At 34.5% G+C, this 27,991-nt stretch overlaps 1 protein-coding gene across 1 annotated transcript; it reads left to right on the top strand.

Moving 5' to 3' along the window:
* Nucleotides 1-1,280: 1,280 nt before the first annotated feature.
* LOC128238133 (serine-rich adhesin for platelets-like) lies at nucleotides 1,281-27,041 on the top strand. Its single transcript, XM_052953709.1, has 9 exons — nucleotides 1,281-1,349; nucleotides 1,508-1,546; nucleotides 2,737-2,969; nucleotides 15,497-15,562; nucleotides 18,684-18,854; nucleotides 19,121-19,255; nucleotides 20,163-20,276; nucleotides 23,357-23,444; nucleotides 25,416-27,041. The coding sequence occupies exons 2-9, from the start codon at nucleotides 1,521-1,523 to the stop codon at nucleotides 26,356-26,358; spliced, it is 1,776 nt and encodes a 591-aa protein (XP_052809669.1). The 5' UTR covers nucleotides 1,281-1,349; nucleotides 1,508-1,520; the 3' UTR covers nucleotides 26,359-27,041.
* Nucleotides 27,042-27,991: the final 950 nt, after the last annotated feature.

A 27,991-nucleotide genomic window follows, 5' to 3' on the forward strand; every position in this document is an offset into this window, starting at 1 on the left:
TTGATATTTAGAAGCTGTAATCGGCCTGGTATTATTTCTTTATATTCTTCAACTGTGTAATTGATGTTTGTATTTAGGAAAATTCCCACGCCCTTACTATTTGTACTGTCTCCACTAAGAAAGCACTGGCCTGCCCAAGGTTTCTTCCAGTCATTAACATAATTTACTGTATGTGAAAAATGTATTTCTTGTAGCAAGCATATTGAAAAGTTATTTGTTTTTAACCAGCTTAGAACTTCTTCGCGCTTAGATCGAGAACCTATGCCATTAACATTAAAAGTACATACATCTACAGGCATGATTGTTATAACTGGTATTCATGTTCACAATTTGCTCTTTTATACGAAGTATACTTACGAATGAAACCCACTTAACAATACAAAATAAACTGTGCTGATTTTAATATTTAAAAAGTAAAGACCAAAAAGTATTAATACTACCTATATAGAAAGTCAAGTACAAAACACACTCCTTTATACGTAGTTTGCAAACGAATGAAAACCACTTAGTACTAGAAAAAATTCTGTGATGACTAAAAATCATATTAAGTGAAAAACAGAAGAAAAAGCACAGAAAATGTACTTATGTAGATAGGAAGTGTGGTGAAATGAATTGCCATTATCATTCTTCTTGAATATGCACACCTGATATATGAATGTTTTACATTTAATGCATGTATTATTTCTAAACGCTATAAGCCTTAAAGTATTCATAGCAAAACTTACAATGAACAACATGCATACAAACATAAAGAGAATTACACATATTTAATTACTAGTTTAACATCTTCAGAGGGCAGTGTAGTACTTAAACATATATTGTACAAAGGAAAAAGAAAGAAAAAAAATGTTTCACTTGTAACTACAAATGGTATATTTTTATATATTGAATGTTTTATCGCACTATGGCAATGCATATAGTAATATATTTTTTTATCAAACATGATACATATATTTCAAAACATCGAGGCTTATTTAATAATTACTCCCCTAGGTACGCATATTTTGGTCGAAAAACATGAATGCATGCTCGAAAAACAATTTTTACCCAATCGCCCCCCACCCACCCACCCAAACCGCCCCCGCCGGATCCGCTAGTGGTGGTGAACAAATAGTATTTTAAGTAATTTTCTAACTTGCATTTTCTATTTGTTGTGAAGTTTCCACCGATATCATTGCTAAACCATGTAGTCTATATGCAGGTAGACTAGAAGGAAGTTTAATACCTCAGTTGTTTACCTGAATTTCATTGCTTTTGTTACGTATAAAATACTAGTTAATACTTTACACTCCAAGCAGTCGCCGGAATAATGAAGGCAGTGGTTTTCTTTTTGCTCTGCTTTTACGCAGGTAAATGCTCCTTAGACTTCTATATTTATCGATATACTAGTAGTTGCATGTATTGCTGTTTTCAGTACTACTGACATTGACTGCTTTAACATGTTAATAAGTGAAATTTCAAGGTTTTCCACACAGTTAATTATGCTCACAATTTACGTCGCTTTCAGAAGTTTCCAGCCAATGTACATGGTGGTCATGGTCGTGCAGTAAGTATACAATTAGTATTAATTGAAAGTGAAGTACTTACTCAATAATCGAAATGATGACCTTATTGCTGAAAAAGAAACTGATTTTACCTCCAAAGTCAGAGTACTTTCTAATTAGGTGATAGGTATAGCAAATGATAAATGACTCTCAGTCATAAAAAGAGGTGATTGTCAATATTGTGACATGAAGTTTTACTTTATCAGTTATGGAATAAGAATACGTGCGTATCTTTGAGCTTCTACATGATCGGGTAATGCTTTAAAATGGTTTTATAACTACAACTACTGTTAGTTATTTAATTTGAAGGTGCTGTCTTACAATTTGTAAATAAAAAGTGAATATCGTTTACATGTTCACGTTTCTTGCATGCCCATATTATAACCGTCAAACAAAAAACCTGTAACCGAGTTGAATCATGTGCCCTCGATTTGAGATCACTTAAGATTATGAACATGAATACGACCAAAAATCCCTTTACTTGAGGACCTTGATTTTACACTCCTCAATTTTAGATCAAATGAGCCACGAACTAAATAAACACTACCATCTGTCAGACAAGTAAATTCAAACATAGTACGAAGTTTTTTTAAAATGGTAATGGCTTTTCAGAAGTTTTCTGGACATTTCTCCGTCTCTACTATTGCTACTTTTCTACGCACTGTTCTAGCGTAGTATCGGTTCACTGTCTGATTTTCTTTTATGTGTCACTGCGTGAAATCTAAAAGCATTGTAAACAACATCGATGTAATTAAATATTTGTTGAATCTTTAGTTTGGAACGTCTTTATATGAACTAAATACGAATAAATGTCTATATGTATAACCTTAATAAGCAAGCCCTTGTGGTCATACGTCGCGTTAACAATAGCGTGTCAGAATCTGCACATAAGTACAAAACACATATCATAATTATTGTAACTAAAAGTCACAACTGTGTTCTGTGTTACATGTTCATTTGCCAACGAATGTTATGCTCTTTTAACGGTCTTTTATATAATGAACACTACGGGGACAAGCCCAACACCTTTGTCCAATCGAAGGCACAAGGATCAAACCAATCAGACACTGAACGAGAGACGCATAGTATCACAGTCTCATTAGGTAGCACATTCAAGGTACATAAGTATTGAAAGTGTCGTCATGTTTGTGGGAGCGTCAGTAAGATTAAATTGTTTCATTACCCCCTGCAGGAAGATCTACACAACAACCTACCACAACTCGGAAGCTAACCACATTGTCATTTTCGACCACACAGCGCCACAAACAACACGTAATAATGTAGATCAAACATCGAACGAAATCTCTCCCGATACGAGCGACATAACGACACACGTCAGTTCATCGAGTTATATCCGCAAAGAAACAACCGTTAAGCTCATTGACAACGTTTCACAGAGGCCCACCTACGCCATCACGACACCAAGTTAGTACTTTGTTCACTGGCTTGTTTAGTTTTCTGTAACAAGAGTATTTATATACTTGAACAAAATATTGATGATTCAATTCATTTGAGCGATGAATAATTTCCGTACCAGCAATGGCAATGATTTAGATGGTTTTGAAGACTAAATCCATACTGACAATGCTTAAGATGTTTCAGAAGACTGAATACATCATTTTATTCATTTATATTCTTCTGAAGACTGAGGACAGGCATTGCTTGTGATTAGTTATATCGTTAAAGTACTATGCATTTTAGTGATAATAGCGTTGTAGAACGATTTAAATTCATGCTAATTTTGTCATGTCAAAGTGTACAATAATCCACTCCAAAAATAACAAATATATTCTCTAGTAGTATGTCTCCACAATTTGAAAATTGAAAGTGAAAAATATTTTCTAGGTATCGAGCGTTGCATCGTTCGTGGGAAATACGCTAGTTAGAATTCCGCATATTACTAATTGTTTTATGTGACTGTTTGTTATATTTTAAAGTCCGTGTTTCAAAACGTGCAAATCAGGCCTTTATTTTCCGTAATACGGTGTGGAAAGACCGATGACTTATTTCGGGAATAAAGGTCAAGTGTAAGGAAGGTAATAAATTACGTGCCAAACATTTGATACATAAATTAACTTTAGGTCGATATCATTTTTGTTAGCTTATTCAATGTTAATAAAAACATCTTGTACCCAGAGACGTAATTTATAATTACGTCATAAAAATGTATTAGTGTTGCCAACAGATAAGGCGGCTAATTTTCTTCCGTGATGACATCGATTGTATGCAGCTATCAGCATGCAGTTAAAAAATAAATCAAAATAACTATAAGAGATTAAACAGGAAGTTTTCATTCATGCATATACATAAATTAAAAAAAGTGTATGATAAAAGCTTCATACCATTTTCTCTGAGAAACAAAAACCCATTAAATCTTACATTACATAAGAACGCACAAAAAATAAAATGTGCAAACGAAAAATAACAATAGCTCCTAAATAATATTAAGTATGTGTATACGATAATGGAGCAATGAAGATATTAAACCACTATTAGCTATGTTGGGTTCATCATGAGTTGCATGTTCTGGTAGATAAAATTGGATACACTGCTATACAAAGCTTTAAAAATGAACCTTTATTAGAATACGACCTACATTTTAAGGCAATGAATTTGTACATACTATCATTATGCACCAGTCAATTGTAACCAAGGCCCCCAGGTCCGGGGAATAGCGGGGACTTTGACTTTCGGTCCAGCCAACCCCGGCTAAAATCCCCGCCCTGCGGGGACGAACAGATGGTAAAATCCCCGCCAAATGCCCCCGCACCCGAGAGACCCTAGATAAGGCCCATTCCACGCTATATTTAAAGCGAAGACAAAACCACCGCATTCACCCGGCACTGCGGGTCCATCTGAAACGTAAAAACAGGGCCCATTTCCTCGGCTATCCCCAGTATACCCACGGACCTGGGGGGGGGGGGGGGGGCGTGGTTACAATTGACTGGTGCATTAGTAAAGCAATAAGAAGGGTGTTTAAAGGTCCGCCTACTGCCACTCAACCGATATACACACTCTCTATGCCAGATTGTGTGTTGACAATGAGGCCAATCAGCCATTATGATGTTGTATTCTTAGTCAGTAAGATTACCTGAAGTATATGTAGATATAGATAGCATCTAACTATTTCTTACAAATAAGATATCGACCACTTAATTCTTAAATAGAAGCAATTCAGTCAACTATTTTCTAGTAAAGCGCAGCGGGAATGGTAACCATAAGGTGTTCTCACTAGGGCAACTTCGGGTCGGCAGTATTTGTATTTGGTTGGTAGTTAAGCTGGCAGTGAATTTATTTAGCCAGGCATGGTGATACATATATAACAGGGGGGTACACGTATTTCGAATCTGCAAGGGTTTAAGTGAGGTTTTGGAACTTGATATGCAAGATGGCGGCGAACCATGACGAAATAGGATTTTTTGAACCTGTTTTCGCCTGGTTAGTGGTATTAAGTATATATTTAAAAAATATCATGATGCGCATTCGGCTCTACAATTACCATGCCTCACTCGGCTTTTTATTTCATGCGTCTAGGTTACGGAATAAAAAAGTTATTGAAGGAAAACCTTCGGCCAGTCTGTTGTTTACAAATGTGGGAAGCGAGAATTTGATACTTTTTATGACGTTTAAGTTCCAAAAACACATATTCTTACAATGGTTTTTGCTTTAACATTATTTAAATGTTGTATTTTAATTTCCTGACAGTTCCTTTGCTGTACAAGAGCCTTCATGGTAATTTTATTTTGGTTTAACCACCTAAATGTGTGCTGAAAATAGTTCAACCACCTTTTGGCATCTGCACTGAAAGATACTTTTATAAATGAAAACAAACTGTGTGACAAATTAAACTTTTGACAAACGTTCCATAATATTATGACAAACTTTCCATTATATTAAACTATCACGTGTTGTATACAAAACAAACGTTTTATACGCTATTTAATTGCTGATCAATGACAAGTTGAAGAATTGTTAGCATAGACGCATACCATTTAATATTCATTGATTGAACATTGTTCTTATTTACTGGAAATCATGCCCATGGATCACTGTTATTCAATTGTTGTAGAATCCGGAGGCTCCTCTACTCTTTGGTTGTCAGCGCAAGTATGATTCACGCTTCTTGTTCTATTTACATGGGTTCCCTATATGTTTTGATATCATGTTATTGATGAAACGTGTTCATGAAACGTATCATTTATGTATAGTTCAAACAATAATATTAGTGTTTCTAGGATGCATAAATTTTATAGAAAAATCGCAATTAACTGTTTAGGATGCATTCTATTGAAGTATTTTGAAAGAAAACGTCGCAACGTGTTGTACCTTGAAGATGTAAACGTGCACACTCGGACATTCTGGTGTCAACGAGCACACTTACACCTTTTTATCCATTATTCGTATTTGTGGCAAAATTGCTTTTGCATTTAAAGTGTCTTTTTTCTATGGCTGTATTAAATCGCGTACCAAAATTATGGAAGTGAATGCCACAGAAAACTGGATTTATTAGCCTTGAACGAATGGGATATGCTTTCTATCAGCAGTCAATCAGTATTTTAGTAAAGAAAAGTGTTGATACTGAGTGTGCACGTTGCCATTTCACAGTACTATTTCGTTCAGACAAACCTACAATCAAATAAATGCTACATGAATAAAGTGCGATTTTCATATTATTAAGACATTCAGTTCCTTGCCATTGCCTGTTTTGAAATTATTGTTTGAATGTTCTCAAAAAGTAAAATGTCTTGATATACCTTACGAAACTTACTGGGAAGTTAATGAAGTGATAAACCTAGTATTTATAAAGAATTTAATAAAGTAGAACACGCAAAATAAATGCAATACATTTACCTGATTTTGCAAACTTTCTGTGTGTACGTTGTGAATATGCCCATACGGATTCTTGCGTACTGGACAAGTTTTCATGGGCATGAGTCCAGTGCTCGAACAATCGATGTTGATATGTTGATATATAATTCTAAGCAATCGAAATTACGAAATGTCAAAGCAGTACGATATAAACGAGTTGTTTATAAAATCTAAATTACAAACGTATTTAATCCATGTGAAAATCCGATGTTTTGGGGAACTGAATGACGTTCAAAATGAAATTCATATTGACACAATGAACAACGACAAACACACGTTTTGGTAAGAAGAAAACAGTGCGTATATATTAAATCAATGTTTATAAAATTCAAAAATTATGCAAAGGGGTGGAATAAAAGTATCAATCATGCGTGTCCGCCACGGATCAGAACATTTGATTCTTGGTCAAGCTGTGCAGCGGGTAACGAGGCACCGGCACATGCCTTCGGATCGGATTTTCCCACCGGAAATTCCTAAAATATACCTACATTCCAACCATCAGAAATGCAATTCGGCATCTGGACATTTTCTGCACGGTGCAGCTCATAAGCAATAACAATAATAACTGTTTTCTTTATAGACGCCACAGACAAATCACTATGCACACCAGCTTCAGTTCATTTAATGTGTCTACAGGTTTGCACGCTTCTCAGACAGATCCGGTTCAACATACCGTCATATTGACCTACATATCACTTTATTAGTTACTGTATACCGATTAATAGATGCGATTTAACATTTTGTTTGAATATTGGTACTGGAGATTAAGGTAATGCTGATGCAATTCATTAGTGAATTTGTGATTCAAAATTGGAATGAATATATCATTATGTGTAATGGTAAAAATGTGTGTGTTTTGATGTACTTCATTCTTGGGGATGGAGTGTGATGCAGATGTTAAATAAAATTAGTGTATTTGCAGTGTTGGAAAAGTAAGTGTCTTGATAAGTGTACATGACTTCATACAAAAGATCTGCAATGGTAAATCGGTGCATACATGTAGTGCTAGCAGCGTATATAAATTGCAGTAAGTTGATGATTAAAATTGTTAGAAATTTTATTCGTATGACATTTTTTATGTTAATATGTAGTAGACTAATGAAGATTTAATGTTTGTCAATTAATAAACACGGATAATATGTAAGAAAGATTGATTTTGTTTAAAATGAAAATGAATCTGAATTAACTATTAAATAACTATTAGTCACATTTATTTTTAAGTTTATGTTTTGTATGTAGCTTTAAACTGCATGAAAAATGAAACCGTCTACTTTTCCAAATTGATATGGCTTGTAAAAATACATAAATTGAAAGCAAAGAAAACCAACAAACCAATGGTCTAAGATATAGGAACACAAAACACACGTGATCTAAATGTTTTTTTTTTTATAACTGGAACTTCTTCGGTCTTTGCTGGCCATTCTCTATGGGCACATTATAACCTACAAAAATTAACACAGTGGTTTTTCATAAACATATACATATCCTCAGGAAAAAGGCAAAATAAACAGAAATAATTGATTTACAACTTTAAGACAGCGGAATGAGAACAATGATCTCGCTATTAACATGACATGGTTCCCAATTAGTTTTTATATAGGCATAGGGTTCACTTGTGAGCTCCGTGGTATATGTTTTAGCGTCGTTGTTGATTTTGTTAAGTTGAACATGGGCTTTTGGTGCGCCTTCAGTGTAAAAACTGTCTGAATAGATCGTCATAGTGTGTGTTCTTATAGTGTAGTAACCGTCAGATTTTTCTTTACCTCACAAGTTATAAAGCCCTTGTTCTGATGCGAATTCTTACTGTGTTGGACACGGACAACACCTGACAACTCCTTTTGTTCGTGCTGGCGGTAGTTTGCACCATAAAACATGACATCATTTGGAACATTTCTTTTTGTTCCTTTGTATAAGCAATAAGGTTTACTGAAAGAATCCAGAAAAAAAATACGGTTTGCCAAAAAACGGAGACAAAAAGAAGAAATCGTGACTAAACTCTAAGATTATAAGTATCTTCTATGGCCGAGAGTGTAAGATAGGTTCATTCCGACCCGAGCGTAGGGTGTTTTGCGGAAAAGAGGTTTACCGAGGATAAGCAGCTACCAAAAGAAGTAGCAATTTTGTGGTTATTCGTCCTAGCTTGATAAAGAACCCTTTGTGTCACACCGCATTAAAAGCAGATTTCTGATCGAGCAAGCTAACATACACATTACTTTTACGTTCGATCTGGTGGTACATAGTGTCTTGGAGGTTAAAAGCGGCAGTGACAAAAATAAAGTAACTACATTTTATTATATCATTGTAGCGTGGGAAATATTATTGCTTTTTGTTATGCACACCAGTCAATCGTAACCACGCCCCCCCCCGCCCAAGGTCCGGGGATATACCGGGGATAGCGGAGGAAATGGACCGTGTTTTTACTTTCCATGTGGCCCCGCAGTGCCGAATGAATGCGGTGGTTTTGTTTTCGCGCCGAAAATATCGGAGAATGGGCCTTACCTAGAATGTCGCCGGGGTGCAGGGGCATTTGGCGGGGATTTTACCAGCAATTTGTTCCCGCAGAGGGGGGGGGGAGATATTACCCGGGATCGACCGAAAGTCAAAGTCCCCGCGATTCCCCGGACCTGGGGGGGGGGGGGGCGTGGTTACAATTTACTGGTGCATAAGTTTAAGGTATATGACTCACCATCAGCGGAGGTGAAACAAGTAGGACTACTTTACTTTGTATGACCGTAAGAAAACAAGAGATTAAAAGTACCTGACACTCATATAAATCACGACTTTATTCCAATCGTCCTGAAAATAGTAAAGGCGAGCTTACTTTTACATTTCTTGACATCGTTTAATAAAACTGTGTATTCATGATAAGAAGAATCGTGACTGATCCTATATATCAACTCACGTATAACTATAAAGTATAAAGTATTTAAAACTTTAAAGTAATAACATCTTGTCAAATTGATAATAATCCCTAAGTAAAAGTGTATATGTATACAGGTACGAGATTAAAAACAAAGTTTAACAAGTTTTACCAATATGCATGACGTAATGCTCAAAGAGCCATAACATCACACATCACAAAGAAAATAAGCGATGAGGAACGAGAGTTATATGATTAAACTTGAAAGGATATTAGATTTGTTAAGTTTAATGCAAGTCATCCAGATCTAAATGTCGTAGAGCGCGTAAGTAATGTATAAAGATCATTGGAGCTTTACTTCATGTGTTTAAGTTTTATTGCTTTTGAACGAAAGCTCGTACCACCGTGTTTGATTTTAAGGCCTTTTAGCTAGCTTTCGCGTCATCAAATATGAAATATTTTTGAAAGGATTAAAATGCATTAGAAGCTAAGAAATACAACTGATAATATACATTGAAGGTTAACAAGTACAGTATACGTAAAACACATGAAATAAAACAGACTGCAGCAAGCTTCGAACCTTGCGTCCCATGTATTAGTAGACATACCCGCTACATCTACGCCATGGGCGCAAACAAAGTGTTTTATTTGTTTGACGCAATTGTTAACATTACACGTATAGGTATAAAATCTGTTGGCGTGGTTTGAATGCCAATATCAACAAATAAGGTACGAATGATTTGATAAGAGCAGTCTCTTTCAAAAAGACAAAACTCAATGACATTAAACCAACTTCCACACTTCTGATTCAAAAATCGATAATTTATGACGTCATATGATAAACTGTTTCCGGTTTCCGTCGGGTCGTTCAAGTTACAAAATGGGTGAGATAGCATCTGTAAGATTTTCGTAAAATAGGATCTGATACGAGTTGTCATTTAATACAAGATTTTATTAAACGAGTTCATGAAATTTGTTAGTAAGCGAGCCTCTGGCGAGCTTACTCACAACTTTCATGGACGAGAACCAACAAGAACCAACACTATTACTACTTATACCACTTATACCCGTACAGCAACAACATAAAAAAAACAACAACAAAAAACTCTACAACAACCGCCACTGCGCCTACAACTGCAGCCAAATTAACAGCAGCAACAACAACAGAAACGACAACAACATAATCAACGATTCTTTATGACTAGAATATATACACATATCTTTATGACTAGAATATATACGCATACATGTATATCAACAAAATATATCTGCACTACTGCAAATAGCAATCTGTGACAAATGTGACTCAGTTGTAAAATTTAGTTTTTATGATATTAAAAATTATGCAATTTGACCTTTGAGGAATGTGATTTCATGGTACATAAAAAACCGGCTTCGATCACAAATTTCCCAGGAGCTGTGACATAATATGTATATTATATCTTCGAAATGTGTGACAAATGAGACCTTATTTTTCACGGCTATGAAGAAGAGGATCCTATTTTTCGCAGGTGGGAAGAATATGATCTGGGAAAAATAAGGTCTTACAGGGTTCTGTAAGCGGCGTAGACTGCGCTATGTTTCATTTAAAATGGTGAAGAATTAGTGAAGTATTCTTTGTTTGAAGTCTTCATTCGAAGCAAAATATTGCCCTCCGACGTAGCATTTATGACGCAATTCATCACGTGGTATACACACACAACGCAGTTAAACTACTTTTTGTGATATGACATCATCTGCTCTCGTTCGGATTTGTTCGGTCAATTTATTGACCGATTGGGGAACAGAACGCCCTGCATTTATATATCAGTAAAATGGCCGTGTGCCAGCTATATCAATGAATACCGTTGCAAGTTTTTATCGTGATGTACGTCGTTCTGAAAATCATTCACGTGACATTATTTGTTGTCACCGAGAAATTTTCATCGGCATTGTTAAAACTGTATGATATTTAACCAAACCGGTCCTCTGTGATAAAAAGTTCGAGTTTTCATAATAACATAATATCAAATAGCGGCACCGGAGACGGATCATCGAACAACCCAAACGTCCGTGAAACATTTGCCCGTCAGCAGACCGGTAAAAAGTTCTACATTGCATGTGTCGTGACTGCATTTATATATGCAAATGCCTATATGATAAAGTTTAAACGTTATTTATTTTTCAACGATTGTAAAGAAAGTAAAATTAACTTATGTGAAGTCACTCTCATTGCCACGATGTTGCGCGAGAGTGTGGTGGTCTGGTGTTGTGGGGGAAAACGGAGAACCTCGAGAAAACCATCTTGTCCGGCTTGGTGACCATCAACATAACTCTCCCGGGTCACTTCGGTTGTCCACCGCACTAACCGGACAACCTAGACAACTAACTAGATGATAATCCAACAAGCTTTTTTCAAGAGTATAAATGCTCACCATCCGTTGCATCAGTTTTTGACAGATGTATTAATAGTAACATGTTATTAAATAGGTGGTTTCATATTGGCCCAAATATTTGTCCGAGATCAGCTGTAATGTCTGAGCCCGAAAGGCCAAGGCCAATACTGCTGACTGAGGACAAATAACTCGGCAACATGAGTCATTGTGAGAAGTCAGACGTCAGGCACAAATTACTTTTTTGAACTGCGTGATATTACAAAGTTTAGGAGTAAGCACCTAAATAAAGTCAATAGACAATGTGATAGCTTAAACTATCTTTAATCGAGTACTGTTTCTCCACCTAGTAAAAAGCAATTCAATATTCTTTGTGTTTTCCTGCGTCACGAAATGACGTCACATTTGCAGCATTTGCCAATGTGCTGAACTCTTTTTAAAAGACGACGGGATATACGTTTACTTCAAACTTAGTTATTTTTACAATGATTTTGAAACAGGGTAATTCAACATTATATTATTCACTCTTGTTTGCAAGATGTTACAAGGGTGTGGTCTTGCGGTTGTAAACTTAATATGTTTCATCAATAAAACTTGTATATAGATCATTAACTAATGTGGGAGCTTATTCATATTTGAAATGGAAAACTTGCCTAAAGTTTCTATTATAATAATATTCGTACATATCACAGTGTTTTCATAGTTTATACGGCCTGAGACCACAGTTATTTTTACTATATGTTTCATACAGACACTAACCTGGCTTTTCACTTTTAAACAGTCCCAATTGAAAAAAAAGTAACTGGCTGCTGTAAAGCAATCCAAGACACAAAATCTAATTACAAAAAAACATAGGGTTCACCAATGCGTTGTCTCACAAAATTCAGTAGTAATACATGACCCTGAGGTCAAGACGGAAAAAGGCTACAAAGAACCAATTACATAGTTCCACAGGCAATGATTTTTCCAACTTTTACATTGAAAACTTTGGCGATACAGTGTCAAAATATGTTAAGCTTGAACGGGGAGGGGGGGGGGGGAAGATAACTGTGGTCTTTAGCCATACGCCGCACGTGTTCTACTGCCGGGGATGTCCTCAGCTTAAACGGCAAGACTTTATCCGGTCATCACAAGGGGTGATAGAAAGGCAAAATGAATCCACTTCAAAACAAATGTTGAAGAAACTTGAGAGTTCACTTATTTATTTTCCTGATCACGACACACTGAATAGCTGTTTTTACTGCCTGGTGGGGTTTGCTTACGTGATTCTAAATCAGGATTACGTAAACAATCTGAAATGTCACACAATAGCATATCATGTTTGGCCTTCAACATTTCATCAATGTGGTAGATAAACAAATCAAAACGGTAGGAATTTAGATCTATCCTTCAAAAACAAGTACTCAACCGGGGTTTTAGATTGTTCATAGACTTAATATTTAAAATGATATGGATATCATCCTTCAGTAACCCTGTTTTAATTTACAGCTTTTTTTAGGCACCTATTAAAGTTCGCTTAAACAGTAATGCACCAGTCAATTGTAAACCCCGCCCCCCGTCAATTGTAAACCCCGCCCCCCCCCCGATCCAATTACGTTCGCAACCTTCTTCCATGATCTTTTTCTTGTGACTTCAATCATTACTATTTATTTTAGGACTAACCAGTATGAGTCAGAAATGTGCCATTATTTGTGAATTAAATGTAAATTATTAATATTTTGTATATATTCAATAAAATTCAATAGAAACGTTTAAACTTGAGACAGGTAAACATGTAAACACTTGATGAGTTTCGTTATGTCAAGTTAAGCGGCACTATGAGGATACATATTTTCGCTGAGTTATGAAACTATTTGTAAACGTACATCTTGAGACAAACTCTATTTATGAAATAGGTTCGCTTGTGATAACTTTCTCCTTTGAAAATACTTTGGTGATTTCAAAATGAAACATGAAAGGAAATGTGCTGTAATGTTGATGTGTTTTTGTTGTTTATTCCATGGTAAGTCCACTATTATTACGTAGTTTATCGTCTTATTTTCATTGTATTTTATAAGCATTTGAAGGACTTTCATAGTTCAAAAGTGGGTGGGGAAAGCCAGAATTAAAATGTTTTAAAATATGCACGAATCTCTCACGGAAAATAATATATTCGTATTTGAGTAATCTTTAATCATCATACATAAGGGGTTAGGATCATTAAAGATGAGTATTCATTCGTTCAGACATATTCCCATATACCGCTTTGTATTAGAAATGTCACTAGCTCCTTTTAAAGTAAAATAAAATAAAAGAAGTTGATCGAAATTCCAGTTCAGGTCAGGGACCAATATTGTCTTTGAAAGTGAGCAATTTATAGCATATATTGAAATTGTGTGGTGCTATATTTATTCAAGTGTGGGAAATATTTGAAATAACTATGTTGCATTAATTCGTGTTAAAATTAATGTATTAATGGTTGAACTGTTTAAATTAAAAATATATAAACTGTTACATTCATCATCATCATCATCATCATCATCATCATCATCATCATCGTATGCATTATCAACAATAAACGGGCCTGGAATTTCGCAAAATCATCATCATCATCATCATCATCATCATCACCATCATCATCAATTGTCAATCAATAATGGCATGCAGTTTGAGCGTGCCTTTTTGCCGTATGTAGGTCGTCTTGTCACGAACTATGTAATTAGTAGCGAATTGTATGCGGAACTTGTATACTACAAGCGTCAAGGAAGACCAGATAGCTAAATGCGGAACGGTTAAATCAGACGTCTACATCGAAATCAAGTTTTATAGAATAAAGAATTCGGTAATTATGTCGATTTTTTATTGAAAAATATGCAAAAATCGAAATACCAAGGAGGGTAAATCAGGTTGTGCGATTATATGACATGAAATACCCACGGGGGCAAATTTACCCACCTCATGACATGGTACATTTACTCTAGTTTGTATTTGCGTTAATACGCCACAATTTGCCACAATTTGATAAATCTTCTCATACAAATATGATAATTAATGGAACATTTCAATGCAACATGACCAAGCACAGTGTCATCTTACAAAGTCCGTCCCTAGCAGTCCTTTCAGTATTTAGGATATCATAAGCTGCGTAATCTGATAGAGGGGGTGGACTATTCTAAAAAGACATTGCAAACATTCGTGTTTTTAAAGAACAGTTTAAGATACTCTTAACATGATTTGGAGTCAAGTGTAAAACAAATCATATTGTTAAACCACTTGAAAGTCAATTGGCTTTGATGATTTATGGATGGACAGTGCAAGAAATTTATTAAATAATATTGGTTTAAAATAATTTGTTTGGATTATCTGAAGATGGACAGTTCATAAAAATATAACAACTAAAGCTCATGAACTATTAAATGAAATTATTTTATGGACATGTTGATGAGTAGTGAAAATCAATTCATGATTTTCATGAACAGTTATCAGTTGATGAACCGATTTTCGATAGGATGTGCATGAATATCAGAAACGACACCGGTTGCGAATGTTTAAAAAGGTGTATCATTATAGTGAAAAGTTCTCTATTTTTTTTTTAAATTTTATTTTAACATTTTCTTATCCTTTCGTTGGAAACTTCAAGTTTTCGTTTTTTAAAGGGACTATACACCAGATGATACCATTGCAAGAACAAAAACTCAAAAACTTACATAAAATGGATATCATTGTGTACATTGCATTAAATCTAACTTATTGATGTATCACATCGCTAAAGACACATGTATCTATCGCTAAAAGTGAAAGGGAGGGGAAAGACATCTGACGACTTTGTAATAATGTGACAAGATGAACTATTGCAACACCTATTATTTCAGTTGTCACAGTCGCAGCCGGTCTTTGCAAAGCTAGTGATCACCAACAATATGATCCTACAGAATGCAGTAAGTACACATTTCATGAGATAAACACTTTAGGACAGTTACAAATCAGATACTGTAACAATTTTGTCATACTAGTATTACCTAAAACTAAAAACGGCAATAAATTTGTTTTAATCCATAATTACTCCCGAAAAAAAAGACATTCGAAAGACAAAACGGATAGTAAAACATTTTTTAAAGACATTCTTCCTTTTCATCCACAATTGCATGAAATGACACATTGTACACATTATTTTGTGTATACCGGTAAAATCGAAAATATTAAAATATTCGCAGTTCTAAACGCATTAACAACTATCTTCGTAGGTCCGCTTTTAATATTATCATCATTCTTGCAGATAAAATATACCACTGTAAGTTTCTTAGAAAACGGTTTACATCATGCACTTTGTCCATTTAAAAACACACATAAATAGTGTACACACATGCATTTTTCCCTTAAATAATGAGATATGCGTAAGTCTCCCTGTTAGTGGCATGGCTACATCTGTAGATAACTCTTGAATATGTCACCTATATATATCACTTACTAAGTTTTTAGGGTGTACAATAGCAAAGTTTTGTAGCATTTAATAGATGATTGCAATTTTGTTAAATTACCAAAACATTGGTTATTGTAAGTTTGTTGTAATATTATTACGTAAATTATGCCTGTCATTTTGTTAATGTACTTTGGTTTTACCAGTAATTATTGCAGATAATAATGATAATGTACTTTGTAATTACGTCATGTATGTGACTTCAAACTTAGTATTCAAAATGTACAATACGGGGTCTTACTTGTAAACAAGTATCTTACGTCATGTATGTGACGTCAAACTTAGTATTCAAGATGTATAATGCGGGGTCTTACTTATAAACAAGTATCTTACCCAATTGAAAATACGTCATCATGAAATTTCTTCCTGAAATGTAATTCAATTGCATACCAAAAACAACAATAAGGCAATGTACAGTAAAAATGTGGTCGTTCGAACAGGCTGTCGTTCGAGAACCGGTGGTCCCTCGAGGTCGAAGCTTAGTCACGAACTTTTTTCCTTCTATTTTCATATAAAATATACTGACGCTGGATCGAAACCTAAATAAGTCGAGGAGTCGAGCAAAATAGCCGGTCCCAAATACACAATCATGCACAAAACCTTATGTCTCTTTCGAGGTCATAATTTCACACTTTTCCCCGAACGCGAGTTTCAAATAAACACAATTGCTAGGTGTAAGAATTTTCGCGAATTGTAAAAATTGGAATGACAGATGAAAGGACATTTGATAAGGCGTGAAATACCGTTCGAGAAGCTAATGGCTAGAAGTTAATTCTATGTCTTGAGGCCAAAAATCACGCGATGCAGATCATTTCATATTCGATTTGAAATAAACCTATATAGTAACTCACATTGTATCTACAAGTGTATTACAACGACAGGCACATTTTAGGAAACACGCATGTACTAGCTTACAACCGAAGAATATAAAAGCCCAAGAAGATTGCTTGTGATACATCAAATACAATAAAAAGAATGACTTATCTGTGTCCACTATGTTCTTTATTTGTGTCTCCTTGATAAGTTCCATGTTTAAACATACCGCGTTTAGATTGAACCTAGATTCTACACGACATTTCCAAGAATTTCTTTCCGGAAATGACGTCATAAATCAATCGCATTTATGATTTAGTGTATTTTCTTGAATATTTACAGAAATCAGCAATTGAATAATTCAAAATTATTCCTTAAGGAAGATAGTACGTTCATGAAAATAATTGAATGGTAAGTTTATGTTGTAAAAACTGAATAAGCATCAGTGTGTCAAAGGTAGCACTCAACAAGGGCTACTTGGCTGATACGGACTTGGAAAACGACAGTACGGTTTTTTCAGTACGGCAATATGTATTTTTACTGTTTGATATGGAAAGGCATATAATAAAACGTTAAATTAAGTTAAGTAGTGCGTGTAACGCAAAATCGGTTCACAACAACGTCAACGCCATGTTGACAAAATAGCCATTCTGAGTTCATTTCAGCATACGATATTTGCATTTTATTTATAAAATATTGGATGGACATTGATGGCAGTTTGAATAAGTTTTCTATTCAAGTCGATAACTTTTAAACTACTTGAATCCTATAAACTGTAAGACTATTAATATGGCAGCAACTATTTGCGGTATTGATTATTTCTCCATATATGGCATATCTGTGCATGTTGTAACTGTGCTTCCATGTATATATTCCTATTTTCCAAACTACATGGTTATTACTCGACTGTACACGGTTCCTGGCCGATTTTTAATTCTTACCCCCCCCCCCACCCCCATTTAGTTTGTTGCAAGCACATAACCCACATTTTGGTGATCACATACCAAACTGAAAGGCTCGTGATCATTAGCGATTCTAAGGAATTAAAAACGTATCCTCTCAAAGCTAAACAATTGGCAGAAGTTTGGGTGGGACCTTTGAACTTAATAAGACATATGTCCTTTCGGAAGCCTTTATGTGTTTATTTAAAGGCAATCATTTACATTCAAGCAAAGAATAAGATAAAACAATCCAAATCCGTATTCATTAAGCATCTTGGTGAAAAAGTTCAACTTAGCGTACAAATGAGTGTATGTTTTTTCTATGTTAAATTTAAAGAAATTTATCAAAGTTTTAAACCAAGAATATGCAACTTGCAAGAAAAAGATCCAAAAAATAAATCCATATGAATAAATTTGATGAAAAGTAGAGATAAATGAAAATATATGTTGTTAAAAAATCATATGAATAAATTTGATGAACAGTAGAGATAAATAAAAATATATGTTGTTAAAAATTCGAAAATATCAGTAAGTTGAAAATTTTCACTACGAAGCTATATGAATACTGCCCGAAGAGCTGTCACCATTTGCCCGTAAAGCATGTACTTGTCTGCAATGGTCATCAATTTTCATTGCTCAAATACAACTTTTCTTATTCCTTTAATTGATTTTTCAAAACTGTGAGTTTTTCGACTGACATATAACTTCTTCTCTCTATTAAACTACTCTTCGCGGAGTTTACCCTTAAATGGCAGCCTTTAAATGTTTGGTTCTTCGACAATGAGTTATCCAACGGGGGATATCAATTGTCGAATTTGCTTGTTACAGAGTGTAATGGTGCACCAAATACAACTAACGGCAACATAACCGTTAAGGACAAAAACAAAGCAAATATCACCTGCTTTGAGGGCTACATGCACAATGGAGTTTCTACTGCCATCTGCACTTACATAAACGGAAACTTCAACATCTGGGATCCAAGTGTTCTTAACTGTACTGGTAGGTTTTGCTATCGATTTATTTGAACGAAATGTTTCGTTCGTTAAACAACTTCACCTACAACATACTAACAAGGTTTAAAGTAGCGACAACAGCACAATGTTACAATTGATAATACAATTATTTTTCCGCCAGAAATATTTTCAATCTGATTTATACCAATACACCATCCTTTTCGTTTTACCACAAAATTACTTTTGATATCAGAGAATGAGTAATATTTAAACAGTGTTTGTACACCAGTACTATTTTTAACGCATTATCAGCAACAACCAGAACAACAACAACAAAAACCAGAACAACAACAACAACAACTGCAGCAACAATAACAACAACAACAACGCCACGACCATCAGTAACAATGACGGGATCGACTATAAAGCCGTCGTCGACAACAAACAGTACGTCGAACGAATTATCGAAAACATCAACAACTACATCTTTTAGTCCGACTTCAACAAATGTTTCAGGTTTAGCTTTCTGCATTTTCGCTTTCAAGCAATTTATCTCGTACAATTTAGTATTGGTATTAGTATTGGTATATTGATTAAAAGCTATTGCTTGTTACGTAGTTGTCTTATTTTTAAAATATACTAGCAGTAGTCAATGAAAACGCACAAAACATTGACTCGATGTCATATCGATGGTTGCATTTTACCGCTGCAAAATATCCTGACAATTTTCGCGAATTGTTTCGTATTGACAACTTAATTATGGCGATAATTATCTAGCTAACGTGTTAATATCCGCGAAACTTTTTCGCTAAAGATGGATAACATTAAACTATAAACAGGCTTGAAAGTGAACTGTCACCCTATCATGCTGTGCAACACGATCAGGTTATTTAGTTATGATGGTGGCATATTACGGGCGTAAAGATAACCTGATAGCGTTCGCGAATTGTTTCGTGTTAACCACTTACTATTCGCTATAATTATATAGCTATCTAATGTATTTACAATGTGAGCATACGTCGCAAATTCCGACATAATACTGCGGTAGCATATGACCAACGACGGCGAAGTTTGGAACGTGTAATTTCTATGATTTTACATGTGTTCGTGACTAATATCTTGATTGTGTTTGATTCAATGGCTGACATTAACTTCCTTTTTTTTCGCTAAAATGGTCTATTTATATTGATTATAATACCAAAATCAAGCACTAATCTAGAACAATTGTCTTTCATATTTCGTATGTGGTGCGTTTTCGTGAACGGTCGATATATTTTAAGGTAGTAAACATGATACTATTGTCGTCTTTTGATTGTTACATGCATGCTATTTTGTATTTATTTTTACTTATTAGACATTTCCAAAATGACCAAGACAACATCATTACCATCGACATCATTGACAACCTTGGCTTCAACCGTCACAAAGACAAATGCAACACAAACACAACAACAACAATATTCGAAAGGTAAACATTAATTTAATGTGTTGCGTCACATAACTTTCAGTTAAACGAAGGTAAGTGCAAATGATCGCCCAAATTAATTCAATAACAAAAAAGTTAAATATTCTTTAGATATGGTGAATCTTAGAGTATGTTTATTTGTACCTTTTAATGCGAAAAATAGAGAACTACATGATTCAGTTTTCCGGAGTCCCAGTCAATATATTTAAAAGAACGATAGCATACGCGCATGTGATTAAGTAGTTATCCTAAAATGCATTTCCTAAATCTTTAGATTTATTTGATGCCTTTGTATTAAGACTGGTTGCTAAGGGAAAGCACTTTGTATGAAAAAATCGCATATACGAACATATTCACGCGCATACCTTTTGGAAATATAAACGATAATTTCACAGAGATTTACCGCAATGCTAGGATTACTGATAAAACCGACTCATTCAAGGCGATTATAGGGCTAGGAAAACTCAAAGAAAACCATTACGCACCAAGATATAAAACTTACGTGTATGGAATATTTTCCATATCATTCCTTAAATTGTCCTGCAGACATATACTGCGAAATGATTAACTGGCAGCCATTCAGATGGGGATACCTGTTTTATTTGATATTACTTTAGAATTATTCCAACTAAGGGACTAGTTCATAAATTGCTGAACAATGCTTTCAATATTTTCCACGTTGCATAAAATGTGAAGTTTATTATGTTTTATAAAACTTTACACTTTAATTGATAATGAAACCTTAAATTATAATAGCCCTGCTTATTATTTTGAAAAGTTTTATTTTAAATACCAACTCAATCATAACAACTCGGCCATCTCCGGCAAGCTAAGGTACAGGCCGAGGTGTTCCAATTGATACCAACTTCCTCCCAAATAGATGAAGGTTACACGGTACTATTACAATATCCTTTATGTTTCTAAACCTCCTACGCAGTAATCTCCCTTGGCGACAGCAAAAAGGCGAGTTTTGAAAAATTAACGTTGACCTTATTTGTTTGTTTTGAAAATGTCATTCAAAAGAATGAACTCCAGGTAATTCCCTCTTAATGTTTAGTATTTTTATCCCCGTTCTTTTTACCCATAAGAGTAAAATGTGTTACAAAAACATATACAATATATAAAGCCAGGAATTCACATAACATGCCAAATAAAAGGTGAATTTCATGCTATTGACATCCATGCCTTAGACCATTGACTCTATTTCTTCCGAAGAAACGTGTGTTTATTTTTGGTAAAATTTAGTTTCTACTGGAGGATTAGTTTGGAAAAACAGACTATCTATAATTCGGGGCTTAAACTATTGTAACGATACTATCAACCATAATGTCCTTCGAACATATGTACACCCAATATATTATCATTGAAATAATAACCCATTTTTGGTTATCTATATGCACGTTTTTCTTCTAATTTTATTACGCCGACTTGATGCTATGCATCAATTTTTTTCTTGTTAAATCTTTAACGTGTTTCTGAGAACATGACGCTCTCTTGGTTTAATACGTTATAAATCAATTCATGATATCTATCCTAATCTAATCTATCTAATTTCAAACACTTATTAGATTGATTCAACGTTTACCTTCATTCGTGTTTAATGTATTGCATCAAAATTTGTCTTGTACACAACTTGCTACCGCTTTACATTTTCTTTCGCGAAGATGTGATAATACCAGGAACTGTTCTTGCACTCGTGTCGTCGCACTTCTGGTTCTTCTGTACTTTTCTCGCAGTTGCGTGACGGTTCTCGTCTGTACCCATATCCTTCTCGCTATCTTAAAAAGTATATGAACTATAATTGGTTAAATTATTTCAATTAAAAAAATAGTTTAGCATATATTATAAATGTCTAATCAATTATAAGACGTCTAAAATGCAATATGCTAATATTTACCTCAAAATGAGAAATCCTGTCTGCAAAAGCCCGAATGCTATACCTCTTTGTGACTATCAACTGGCTATCAAATATCAACTGTATGCGTTGTTCGCAACGTAACACGATTTGCACGCCCTACACACCTTGGTTTTAGCTTTTCCGCTTCAGAGTACAATAGTTAAATAATTTCACAAAACCGGTTAGGAGGTACAACATTGGTCAATTGTATAAAACTGGATATTCTATCCGCAGTTTATCGTCAGGTTAGTTTGCACATGCAAGCAATTTGATTGACCAAAAAATATTCATCTTGACTAACTTTAACAAAACTCCAGAATTACACAATTGTCAGCACATGTTTATCAGAAATGATCATGGCAGAACAATTACAGCGTTTTGATTCAAAACAACGAAATGGAAGCAATATTAAAACGAAGCACTAAGTTTTGTCTAGTATTATTCCGTGCTTAACCAGAAACTGAAAACCTATTTTTCATAAATTTAACGTAAAACCTGGCCATATTTGTCATTTTCTTTCGAATGAGAACATAATTTGAGCTCATTCAACATGTGATTTATATTTACCATAACAATAAGATGTTATCCTTAGTGAACGCTGAAGTTAATTGCACTATAATTGTTTATTGTTTGCAGTGGGCCAGAGAGGTATTTATTACAACTGCTTGAAAACTATTAGTTTTCAAATAGAAAATGCAACAGCATGTTACATGCACGTTCTTGGGGTCAACAATATGAAGGCGTTTTTGTGAGGCGGTCGGGTTTTCTGCATTAAGACAAAAGTTAACTTCAACATCGAATTAACTTATTAGCATGTTCAATGCTTGTCTTCCAATCAATTCAGATTTATTTTATACATTTGCTTTTGCATATTGTTCATTTGTTTATATTATTTACTAATCTGATCTTCTATTCATTTTATCATGCAGATTCTCTGTCACGCTGTGAATGCATAGTGGTGCATAATTTATATGCGTATTCTACCTATTTGGCTAAAGTTCTTCGTTACTGGAAGAAGTAATTTGGGTTGTCATTGTAGTGTGTATAAACTCAGATTTTTTTTTATTTACAAATCACTTTAATCTTTCATCTTAATTAACAAATGCTTGTATGTTTGCAAACCTTAGATATAGAGGTTAGAACAGAGTTATCTGAACATGCATCAATTGATTTCATACTCTTTCAGGTTCCTTTCCTACTTCGGGATCGGCTGGTATTGCCATAGCCGTCTTGATCATTCTTGTAGCCTTTATCGTTGGGCTGATAGTATTGAGGTAAATTAATAAAAATTGTACTTTTATTACTTCTAAGAGTTTTTTTTAGCTCATTTGAAAGAATTGCTAGAACCGTGGCTTTATCAAACAATGTTATTTTGAATATTTTTAAAGTCCAATTATGTTTTAGTGACTTATTTTTAGTATGTATATCCAAACGTCTTTTCTTATTAATAACCTTTTAAATATTTTCTAACCCCAAGAATGATAAAAATACATCTATTGATATTATAAAATGCAACAAAACCAAGTATAATTTTGAATTAAGCAGGCAAACCGTCATTACGAAATTTGCATCTCACGTGACTTTCTGAATACTTAAAATTCTATGTTGCTTTAAATACAAATTATTTGCATTTTTAAACTTAGATTGTTTTTGGTTTAAATATTTTTTAAACATTAATCATACCTTCACTGTTATATTTCACTTAAAGGCTAATTTATATTCAACTGATAGAGGTTATAAAACAATTAGAATGGACACAGTACTCGCTTATGTTTTTGGACCAGAAAATAGTTTCTGGTAATGCATATGAAAATACTTATTTTATCATTATTTAACTCTATGAAATCTAAAGTGTAGGAAAAATACAATTATAGTATAAAAAGTATTGTGGTTTTAGTGGGGTGCGATCCCACGCCTTTACGGTCAAAAAGAAATTATTTAACAAAGTTAACGCTAATACCGCTTGGCCATCAGGCCACCACAAAGCTGTTATTAAGTGATTATTAGAGTTTGTTACGTTAATGAAAAGTGTGGTCTTCTAAAAAAAATTGCTTAAAGGTTCCAGCTTTTAGTATCTTAGTTTCAACACTCCTAGTGGTTTGCCACTCTTTTTTTCGTCATACACAAAAAGTGCATTTTTACGAAAACATGCGGGAGAGCCTGCGATTTTTCACTAAACAACATTGATATTTTTTCATTCGAAAAATCTTTCATCACATTTATTTTAGAAACAAGAACTTAATTTTCTTCATGTGAAATTTCATTTGATGATTTTCCGTAATTCTCTAGATATTTCTCCAGTCTAATGTGGCAACTGCTCATGTACTATTTGCAAAGCGCTATGCTCCGCCCGCTTATCTACCTCATCAGCATATGGTGAATCAGTGGTCCAGTCAGTCATTTCGTTGGTATTTCCCAAACATTTCTTTTTAATAAAGCATCGTATGGACCTCGGGATTTTATCAGACATTATATGAGACTGTATATAAATAGTTATTTTCTTTCTTTTATTTGTTTTCTCTAATTATATCTTTAGTGACACTGGGGCTTTAAGGTAACAGTTGTGAGGTAATAGATAACCTATCTGAAACATAATGTTCTGGATCAAAACTGTTCAGTGAAATTAAAAAAGTTACAATTGGTCAAATTAAAGAAATACCTTTAAACATCATACAAAAGCTCCATACTATATGACCATAAGTATGGTCTTCATAGTTTTGAAATATAATTTAATATATTAGGTTCGGTCAAAATGTAGGGCAATAGGTAAGAAGTTCCACTGTATCTGCCTCAAATTATACGTCATCTTCATACAACAGTGTCGAAAAATGGTTGTTGTTTTTTTCTAAAAAAATCGGGATTAAGTTTGAGACGTTAGTAACAAAAAGTCAAAAGGCCAGACCTTTGTAAAAGCACATAAACACTTGACCTCATCATTTAATGTTTGTAAGCTTGTATAAATTAAATTCATACGATTGGACCTTGGTAAGGTAAACGGTGAAATCAAGTCAAAATGTGGGAGAAAGGGAAATTAAAGGAAAACATAATTTTTCCTACATTCGTCCTCAAATGGTTGATTAAAATGCCTTTTGAAATAGTGGCACATTATTACATCGACCAATCTTAGACCAGACCCCCATGCTGTTGGTTTATGCAGTTATTTTGTAATTTTCATCTAAACAAACATAAAAAAGTCACATACAAATAAAAAAATAAGATAACCTTATTGTGATTATTTTTTGTAGAAAACACAAACAAAGAGGTGATAAGTTATTTGGAAAGGCGCATTCTGATCATCTTGGTAATAACATTCATTCAAATGCAGCGTATGATCCTCATGCACCGTCTGTCGACAACGAATCAGTGACTTCTAAAGACAGTGGTCTTGGCAAACACGATGAATCTGGGGAAGAGGAACTATTGGATGGTGAATACGACACCATTGTGCTGCACTATCCTAATGTAAACCAGCAAATAGAAAACACTTACAATCACATGGACGGGTCTCCTACTGCTGATTCGACGTATTCGCACATTCCAAGCTGTAAAGATGCGTTGTTTGACAAAACTTACTCTCACATGGCAAATGGCAAACCTCTGAAGGCATTGGAACTCGAAGACACAGATACAACCTATAACCACTTGGGCGACTCTTCTTGTAGTAAACATAAATACACAAAAGAAGAAACTTACAATGACACATACAACCATACCCAAATAAATCCTGGTTGTCCGAAGACAGACCCAGATGATCAGGATGATAACTATTCGCATATTAACCAGCAAGAATCAAACGCTGGCAAACAACAAGCTGATGTGCAGGACTCAACAAACGCAACTACGGTTTATGATAAAATGAATGAGTTTACGAAGATCGCTGCAGAACGTACGAAACAGTATGATGAGTCTGTCAATAGTTCTATGACGAATGCAGAGGGTGTAAACAACGCTGAAAGTCATACTTATTTTGTTTTGGAGTCGAATGATAACCAGCGTCCTAAACAAGCACCATACGACTACGCAGTAGTAGCAATGCCAGAGAAGGATCGCACCGAGTTCAAGGTTGTTGACTCCCCAACAGATCTGACGCACGAGTACTTTATCATTGAGCCAGAGTTCAATGTTGTTGAACCTCCAACTGATACACCACATGAGTACTTTGTCATTGAGCCAACAACAGAGCTGTAACTAACACATCAAGTATGAATGCTACACAAAAAAAGTGCAATACAAACGAAGATTTGAACAGTGGACATACGCAATAAAAGACAAGTAACACTTCTTCACGGGTTATCACAAAAAAGCACTTACCATTACAATAAATGGAATGTATCGCATGTGTGAAACATGACTCTCGTAACTGTTGTGAACTTATTCTTGAATATTTTAACATTTTTCGAATTCGTATTTTATTGCATTGTATATGATTTTTAATTTACCTTATTTTTTTGCTCTGCTATTGTGATATGGAACGGTGCAGATAAGGAAAAAACGGACTGGTACTACATGAAGTGAATGAAATGAGAGCTATTGACACAAATGACGCGAAAATTGCCCTCCAGAACATTGATTGATTTTGACAGTAATATATATACTATACCAGGTTTACCGCTTTGAAAAGTGGAGAACGAATATAAATATGATTATAAAAGACAGAATAGACAATTTTGATTGGAGCTAATTGTTTTATTTGTACATGTTTATATATAATATTGATGCTACGGCAAAGTTTTTCGTTCGATTAATAATATAATGATTTATGTTTCTAACAAATTGTTATATACTAAATTTATATTCTACTGCCCTTTTGTGATAGGCTTCACTATATATTTACTATATGTAAATAAAATATAAACATTTTTTTAAATAAAGTATAAGTAAAAAATACATGTATAACACTAATTGGGTTTAAACTTATGGTGTTTAAACTGCAAATATGCTGCACGAGGGCACTATGAAGTTATCAGAACAACAAGTGCTATTTTTGTAAGTTGAGCAATGCAGAAAAAGTGAAAAGAATTTCCTGAACACTGTCTGTCTATTTGATTGGCCAAATGTTTTCCGACGTGTTATGATGTCGCCCACATCATGATGTAATCAAAATTACGTTAGACCAAATATGAGATCGGCAGAATAAGAGGTGATCGACCCAATTTTAAAAGGCCAAACATTGTACTAACAAAAAAGCTTTTAGGCAGGAGTAAGGTTTCACATTAAATTAAAAAAAAGAAAAAAAAGTTTCACATGTCATAAACACAATAAATGTGTTTTGGAAATGATCCTTTCAAAGTACAAACTGAATCCCAAGAATCAAAATGCAGTCAAGCCATTAATTGACTATGACAGTAATGCACCAGTCAATTGTAACCATGGCCCCCCAGGTCCGGGGAATAGCCAGGACTTTGCCCCCGTACCCCAGAGACTCTACATAAGGCCCAATCTCCGCTAAATTTGGCGCTATGACAAAACCACCGCGGTCGTCCGGCCCTGCGGGGGCACATGGAAAGTAAAAACACGGCCCTTTTCCCCGGCTATCCCCGGTATACCCCCGGACCTGGGGGGCCGTGGTTACAATTGACAGGTGCATAATACAACCAAGCACGGGATTACGCTGATTTAGGTTATTTTTAAGAATAATTGAATCTCGAAAACAATAAAATATACACCAGGTAGGTTTTACCATTTTTCTTAACATTTGATAAAAATGTTACTTGTATAACATCCAGTACCACAACAAAAGAAGAAAAAACGTCAAAGGAACACATTAAACACATTGAATCAATTTATTTATTTATAATATTTTAATACGTATATAATTCTT

The sequence above is a fragment of the Mya arenaria genome, chromosome 6 (assembly GCF_026914265.1).
Source record: "Mya arenaria isolate MELC-2E11 chromosome 6, ASM2691426v1".
Taxonomy (NCBI): Eukaryota; Metazoa; Mollusca; class Bivalvia; order Myida; family Myidae; genus Mya; species Mya arenaria.